Here is an 8,677-nt window from a genome sequence, read left to right on the forward strand (position 1 = left end):
ATTTGCCCTGTGAAAAAGGCAATAAAAGCAAAATCCCTCAGCATCATTTCCACATAGGGAATGGCAGGAGCAATTGTCACAGTTTTCTGAGCTGCTTAGTGAAAGGAATCAAACAAAACAGCCACTCCAACCACTCCTTCCTTCTGCAGCTCTTTTTCTAGCACTAATTCTCCGAAAGCTCCACTACCGTGTTCGTTGTTCTAATGGTATTTTTGTGATTCCTTCGTAGTTTTGATCCAGCGCCTTCCCCCAGAATTAAATGCATACTTTAAAAAACGGCACCTTATTTTATATATTCATTTTCCAAGGAGGCGGTCTGTTACCAGAGCTACTGGGGCTGGAAAAGGGATTGAGGGGAAATGCAACCAAAAATGGAGGCAATGGTACTAGGTTTGGAGGTACTGGTCAGGCTTCAAGGAGATAGATGGGTAAAATATTTGCTTTTCAAAGGTGAATGTTAGGCTAAATTTATATAATATAATTTAAAAAATGAATTTTCTTAAGATCCTGGATGGAAATAAAATGACCTGCTGACAAAGTCTTATTCAGTGGTTCTCAAACTGTGATTTGTGGATCAGTCTGGGCTACAGATCCTTTCCTGTTAACTATTCTTAAACTCATATAGTAGGGGTATGGTCCATGAGAAGATCTGGCAGTGGTGTTTAGAAATTTGGGAGGAGTGGTGACTCCATGAGGAAGTCACTGATGTAGGAATTTGTCCCCAAAATGAAAATGTAGAACATTACTGATTCCTACATAACTTGAGTGTTTACAAGTAATTTTGGCAGCAAAAGAGCTACTCAAGGGACATGGTTCTATTCATTTCTCTGATGCTTAGTACCAATGCCCTGGGTTTTATACACTTATCTCTAAACTTTAAAGTAGTTCCACATGCTACTGTGGTTCAGTAAAAATGTATTTGGACTCATGGCCTAAGGGAGAAAGGGTTCTGTGTCACAAAAACAATCCCCTGAGCCATCCCATGCCATCATGTCAGATTTTGTGTGGTTATCAGCAAAGCAAAACAAAACATGGCAGTACACATGCCATGAGAGCATACACAAAAAAAATGCCATGCATGTGGTAAGTGTGGGACCCACAAGATACTGGGATTTGTTCTTGGTGGTTTCTTTTTCCTATTTCAGTAGTTTCTTTTAAGGAAGAAAGGAGGGGCTAAGAGTTACAATAAGAAAAGGACTTCAAGGTGCTGTGGCATAAATCTTCGTAGATTAATCAACCTGACCGCATCAATGTTACAGAAAGTGGGGAGCAGACAGAATAGTTCCTCACAATCATCCATTCACTTGGTTACGGCCAACTGTCAGCTTAATGAAGCTCAGGGCAATGTCAGTCCAAATCTTTTGGCATTACAGAGTGAAAATGGCATCAACTGTGTTCTGAGAGCTACCCGCAGGACTGGCTTTCTGATCTATGAGCCCCAAATAAGAACAAGGTCTCAAAATGTCAGAGGAGAGAGAAAGGACAGGAATAGTTTACCACACCTTCCCCAAACCTGCTGATTGAGGGACAGGTTGGGTTGGCCAGTCACTTGGGAGTTTGCCTAAAGCACCCCAAGAAGAAGCTTACATTGTTTGAGTTTAAGGCTGGCTGTGACCTCAAAAGATAGCCCCTGTAATCAAACAGGAATCTTCTGAGCACTGAGGAATCCAGGCCATTGACTGACTGGGGAGGAGGAGGTGGTGGTCTTTATAGCAGCCTCGTGATACACATGCCTTGGTGCTGGTAACCATGTTCCTTTTCTGTTTGCTCTGCAGATCCTGTGTGGGAAGGAGATCCCCCGTTGGGTGAATCGCCTAGCCTACTTCAGCTCGTGCATCCCTTTCCTCCAAAGTTGCCTCCCCAAGGAGTGGCTGACCCCAGCAGCCTTGCAGAGCCACATCAACCTCGGCCTCCACAAGGAAGAGCAGGGAGACACAACAGATGAAGAGTCCCCGTCCACTTCTGCGGCTGCCTCAGCCTCAGGCACCTCGCGAACCTGTAGGCATACCCGGGTCTAAGTTGTGCCCAACATGCTCCCTTCTCTCACTCTCTTCTATTTCTTTCTAATTTCCTCTCTTACAGCACCTTTCTTTCTCCTTCTTTTCTTCGCCCAAGAACATTGGGGGAAACCCACTTTAATGAGAAGACGAGCTCCTGATCCTTCTCGAAGGGTTGTCACTACTATTGCTTGGCAAAATGATGCTGAACTATAGCATTGTGCTGACGAGTGTGGTGGCTAACCTGGATTCTCCTCCCAAGGCCCCCTGTGCTCCTTGATCCACAGAGAACTGTTGACTTTGTGGGCACAAGAGCATGGGACTGGAGGGGAACCCTACTGTGAAGTTCCTTGGCTGGAACTGTTTTTATTCTTTTATCTCCCCCTCTCTCTCCTCTCCAGTTCTGTCAAGGCTGCCCCCCACCTACAGCGTTCCTCCTGGACATATCAAATGAAGGAAGCAGAACCTCAGCTTGACTTTCTCATCTCTAAGACCAGCAACAAGGTCCTACAGATCTTCTTTTTTTTGTAATTACCAGGTTTCTAAATTGTTCGAAGGACAAGTGAAAGGTACTGCTGTTCTACAACCACCAGTTTTCTGTGTTAGAATTTAAGAGATCAGAGGACTGCCCTCCCCCCAACAACAATACCAAATTTACCTAGAAAACAAATGTGTAATGGTGATTTTTATTTGGTTACAACAAGGGGTGGGGGCTAATGCTTGGGGGTAGCTACTAAGTAGATGCAGGGGTGGCCTCTCGTGGATTGGTTCTCTTAGTTCCCCTACCCAAGTCACCAGTTTTGCATCCCTTGTTTGCTGTTTCCCTTCCTTTTCAGTGGGGTGTTAAATCTGTCTTCTGGCTGGCTAGCCAGCTGCCTCTGGCACCAGGTGTTTTGGGGAGGGACTTTTGGAGTGAGAGGGTGGTGAGAGGGAATCCCTTGGGCAGATTGCTATTTTCAGCAGTCTTTCTTCCCAGAACCACAGAACCCAACATATGGGTCCCTTGGCAGCCATCTACCCAGTCTAAATTTAAAGCCAAGCCAGGAAGGCGAAAACTGTCTAGACGGAGAATAAACCAGAAGAATTGACATTTGTTCCCCTGCCTCAGAGGCTGTTTTGGGAGGGAGAGGGCAGCTTGGAATCCTGTCAGGAAGCAGAGGATGCTGCACCATGTACATCCCCATGGCATCTTTTGTTACATAACACTCTTTATTTCAGTCGTTTGGGATAGAAAAGGGGCAAGGCTGGTTGACCAAGCACTGCAGCATTGGTTCATAGATGTATTATGCCCATGATGATGGTTTCTGTGGTGGAGGGAAGATGGAAAAGGGAGCAGGTATGCCAATTCCATTATTCAATCACCTGACCAGGAATTATGTTCAAAGGCTACACCAGCATGGAAAAGGAAAATCTAGATCCCTCTTCCCCCACCAGCTATGCAGAAGAGGAAGACAAAAGAGCCTGAGGATGCGAGTGTAATGTATTGACTTAGGGCCTGATTCCTGGAAGTGCTGCGCACCAGCTGCTCCAGCTGAAGACAGGAGGAGCTCTGGGTGCTCAGTGCCTTTGAAAATTAGGCTGTTAATGTGGATAATCCTGTCTCCTGCTGGTGGTCAGCCACAGTGAGAATAACAGCCTGCTAATTACAACCAGCTATGCAAGCTACTCCATTATCTCAAGTTTATAGAAATTGTGGGCTTGGTATTGAAAGTCCTGGGTTTGATCCCCACTGATATGCCTAGTGTCTGTACATACATGGCCTCAGTTTGCTACGTGTGTGTATCTATATGTCCAGAGAGATAAGGAATAATGAGAACCCTGTGAAGAGATTGGGACAACTGCTGCATTCTTGGCATGGTAGCAGACTCTAGGGGCTTTTGATGGTCAGAAATTCAGTCCTTACAGTATGGTCTAACCGCATCCCCCTACAATGATGCACATGTGTACAATGAAACTTTTACAACATGCTTCTAATGTTTCATAATCTCTACAATGAATATTAAAGAGCTGTAGTTCCTAGTATCCCTGCCCAGATGCAAAGTCACATTCTCTGTTAACCTTGGCTACCCCTGGCTGGTACCCACAATCAGTACCGCCTTGTCAATTATTCCACTGCTCTTGGCATAGCTACCCAGAACCAGCACCACACTCTATTATCCTGGGTTCCTGGTGTAGTTGCATAGAGCCAGCATCACATTCTCTATTACCCTGGTTTGTTCCGCGATGATTTACTAGGGTCAGCATCATATTCTCCATTCAGGGCTGGCTCCAGGCACCAGCACAGGAAGCAGCTGCTTGGGGTGGCCAATGGGAAAGAATGAAGCAGCGTGGTAGAGCTGCCGCTGAAGTGCCACTGATCGCAGGTTTGTTTTTTTTCTTCGCTGCTTGGGGCAGCAAAAAAGCTGGAGACAGCCCTTTCTCCATTATTCTGAAGTTGCCAGAGCTGCTGCCGCCCAGACACAACATTACACAATACAGAACCGCACACTTGGTGGCCCTGCAGTGACTTGTGTCACTGCCTAAACCAGCCATGCAATCTCCATTTTTTTTAAGTTCCCAGGGTCGCTGCCAAAAACCAGCATTGTGACCGCAGGTATGTGCAGTGACTGGAAGGAACCAAGTGGAGGTCTCCCGGAGCTCTCATTTGGCGAGGGAACACTGCAGTCAGATTAAGAGGTAATAGCAAATAGTCCCTGATTGACTGCCATCCATCCATCACCCCAACCTGCCATCTTGCATCTGATCTCATATGAAGTATCACATTGGAAGTCCCAGGTGGAATCAGGGCTCCAGTGACATACCTTTCCTAAGGAAAATGCTTTCTCAAAATGTTTTACTAAACAGCATACATAACTAGCTTTATTTTAATCCAGGCAAGCGGCATTCTTCCTCCATTCAAGCCTTTGGGGAGAGGAGACATTCTTGAGGTTGCAGGACACTCCTTTGGTGCAAGCTGTTAGCACTATAAAAAGATAATTTTTTTTTGCAATGGGGACAAGGAGGTGAAAGAGAATCAAACCATCACTGTGGCTAATTCATAGCTCAGAACGTGTTCTAGTCCTCAAGACTGCTGCTTACCTCCCCACGCTGGCCAAGCTACCTGACCAACTTTAGGTGACCAGAATAAAGAAAAGCGACACTGTGGAAATCAAAAGTATAATAACAATATTGTTACCTGTGTAATTAACCACATTTTAATGATTAAAATGGAGTTTTTAAAATCTAATGTATTGGTCCCCACTAGTGCAGTTTGTTTATTTTGGGCACTTTGCTTACCCTTCAGAGAGTGAAATTAGATTGGTTGATTTCACTTTCTGGTTCTAGTCACTCTTACTTCCTATTTCTCCTGCACTGCTCAGTGCTGTTTCTTTGGACTCCTAACACTGCCAGGGAAGTTTCATATACAAACATTTTCCACTGGAAAAAATATATATGTTTGTGTACATTTGGAAAATATTTTTATTCATAATGTTTTGTTGTTCCCAACCTCTTTTTTCACTTAATTACAAAACCTAAAGTTGGGGCCAAAAATACTTGACAATGTCCTTTTAAAAGGAGATTCAGAGGAGCCATCTTGGCACCTTGAGACTAACAGCTGAGAATGATTCTTCTTATAGAGGGCCTGGCCTTGCAAAGATGAGGTGATAAGAGTTCAGGCATGATTATACTAATGCTGGAACACTAGCTTCATCCAAGAGGACACTTCTCCTCTAGGGAAGTGTAGGGCAAGAGAAAGAGAGGTAAGCAATAAACAGAATCTGCTCTCAGAAACTATATTTCAATAATGCCAGCTCTCCTGATTTGGGGAGACATTTCTTTCAGAAGGCCCTTGTCACTTGGCTACTTCCCTCTCCTGATCCAGGATTTGGGGACCCCCAGCTCTGAAATGCTTAAAGGTCATAGAAAACAGTAGCTCTGCTTTTAGAGTCTTTGTCAGTTAATTCCCTGAATTTTGTACCACTGCACTGGGACAACACAGTGAAAAGTGCCAGTCCCAGCACCACATAGGGCCTGGTTGCAGAGGGGCTCCTCTCTCTCCCCCTGCATACTTTCAGTTGGAGTTGTAAGCGTTCAAGACCTCTGAAAATCAGGCCCATATTTCTCTTGCATAGCCGGTAACTTCAAGAAGCAATAGGAATAGCAATAGCATTTGTGAAGATATCAGTCCCAGCTAAGCAGCCCTGCATCTTCTGCAGTTGAGAAATGGGGTACATGTGGCATTTATGGTAAGTGACTTGATGACCTTTAATTTTCAAAGATTTTCAAGATTTTAGCCTGCTAAAAAAGAACAGCATCCCTGATACTAGAGATGGAAATACCAGAACCCAACATATGGGCCCCTTGGAAATACCTCATAGGCCATCCAGCTTAGGGCAGCATTGTTCCCTACAGTATACTTTCCAGGGCTTTGTCTGGTTTAAAAGACCCAAGCTATGTGACTTCCATCATTTCCCATAGGACATGATTCCATCTGTCTCGTTGTCAGGAAGTTTGGTTTTTTTAGTATTCAGCCTAAATTTTTTCCTTTTCTTAATTTCATCCCATCACATCTAGTTATTTGCCTTAATATACCCTTAAACAATTCTCCCCCACCCCTTAATGTTTGTACCCTTCAGATCAGTTCAGAGGTGACTCTGGCAACTACAGGCCAGTAAGCCTCACTTCAGTACTGAGCAAATTGGTTGAAACTATCATAAAGAACAAAATTGTCAGACACATAGATGAACATAATTTGTTGGGAAATAGTCAACATGGTTTTTGTAAAGGGAAATCCTGCCTCACCAACCTACTAGAAATCTTTGAGGGGGTCAACAAGCATGCGGACAAAGGAGATCCAGTGGATATAATGTATTTAGATTTTCAGAAAGCCTTTGACAAGGCCCCTCACCAAAGGCTCTTAAGCAAAATAAGCAGTCATGGGATAAGAGGGAAAGTTCTCTCATGGATTGGTAACTGGTTAAAAGATAGGAAACAAAGGATAGGAATAAATGGTCAGTTTCAGAATGAAGAGAGGTAAATAGTGGTGTCCCCCAGGGAACTGTACTGGGCCCAGTCCTATTTAACATATTCATAAATGATCTGGAAAAAGGAGTAAACAGCGAGGTGGCAAAATTTGCAGATGATACAAAACTACTTAAGATAGGTAAGTCCCAGGCAGACTGCACAGAAGGATCTCACAAAACTGGGTGACTGGGCAACAAAATGGCAGATTAAATTTAATGTTGATAAATGCAAAGTAATGCACATTGGAAAACATAATCCTAACTATACATATACAATGATGGGGTCTAAAATAGCTGTTATCATTCAAAAAAAGATTTTGGAGTCTTTGTGGATAGTTCTCTGAAATCATCAACTCAATGTGCAGCGGCAGTCAAAAAAGTGAACAGAATGTTGGGAATCATCAAGAAAGGGATAGATAATAAGACAGAAAATATCATATGGCCTCTATATAAATCCATGGTATGCCCACACCTTGAACACTGTATGCACATGTGGTCGCCCCTTCTCAAAAAAGATATATTGGAATTGGAAAAGGTTCAGAAAAGGGCAACAAAAATGATTAGGGGTATAGAACGGCTTCTGTATGAGGAGAGATTAATAAGACTGGGACTTTTCAGCTTGGAAAAGAGGCGACTAAGGGGAGATATGATAGAGGTCTATAAAATCATGAGTGGTGTGGAGAAAGTAAATAAGGAAGTGTTATTTACTCCTTCTCATAATACAAGAACAAGGGGCCACCAAATGAAGTTAATAGGTAGCAGGTTTAAAACAAACACAAGAAAGTATTTTTTCACGCAACGCACTGTCAACTTCTGGAACTCCTTGCCAGAGAGTGTTGTTAAGGCCAATACTAAAAAGGGGTTCAAAAGGGAGCTAGACAGATTCATGGAAGATAGCTCCATTAATGGCTATTAGCCAGGATGGGCAGCAATGGTGTCCCTAGCCTCTGTTTGCCAGAAGCTGGGATTGGGTGACAGGGCATGGATCACTTGATGATAACCTATCTGTTCAGTCCCTTCAGCATAGAGGAAGGGTGGCCAACCTGAGCCTGAGAAGGAGCCAGAATTTACCAATGTACATTGCCAAAGAGCCACAGTAATATGTCAGCAGCCCCCCATCAGTCCCCCCCCCTGCTCCCAGTGCCTCCCACCCACCAGAAGCCCTGCTGATCAGCACCTCCCCCTCCCCCCTGCACCTCCCGGTCAGCTGTTTTGTGGTGTGCAGGAAGCTCGGCGGGGGGGGGAGAGGGAGGAGTGAGGGCATGGCAGGCTCAATGGAGGGGGTAGCGTGGGGGCAGGACCTGTGGCAGAGCCAGGGATTTAGCAGTGAGCACCCCCCGGCACATTGGAAAGTTGGCGCCTGTAGCTCCATCCCTGGAGTCAGTGCCTATACAAGGAGCCGCATATTAACTTCTGAAGAGCCGCATGTGGCTCCAAAGCCACAGGCTGGCAACCCCTGGCATAGAACATCTTCACCAGATGTGCTACAGTTTACTTATGATTGTATATTTGATCATCATGCATAGTTTGTTTATGCTCCTGGCCTGTCTAACATGGAAAAGCAAGCAGGGCTTTAATAAAAGGGGAATCACCACTGAAGTGCAGAACTGTTATTACAGCTCAGTGTTGCTTCAATGAATCAGGATCCTTCTTACAATTATTATTGATATAGTACCA

The 8,677-nt window shown here is 44.4% G+C and overlaps 1 protein-coding gene across 1 annotated transcript in view; it reads left to right on the top strand.

The window, feature by feature from the left end:
- LOC120405127 (deubiquitinase DESI2-like) overlaps window positions 1–5,149 on the top strand; it is an 89,698-nt gene extending 84,549 nt beyond the window's left edge. The window contains exon 6 of the mRNA XM_039538422.1: window positions 1,776–5,149. Within this exon, the coding sequence (XP_039394356.1) occupies window positions 1,776–2,018 (243 nt within the window). The 3' untranslated portion in view covers window positions 2,019–5,149. The remainder of the gene's footprint in view (window positions 1–1,775) is intronic.
- Window positions 5,150–8,677: the final 3,528 nt, after the last annotated feature.

Source organism: Mauremys reevesii, linkage group 4 (assembly GCF_016161935.1).
Source record: "Mauremys reevesii isolate NIE-2019 linkage group 4, ASM1616193v1, whole genome shotgun sequence".
In the NCBI taxonomy this organism is placed as follows: Eukaryota; Metazoa; Chordata; order Testudines; family Geoemydidae; genus Mauremys; species Mauremys reevesii.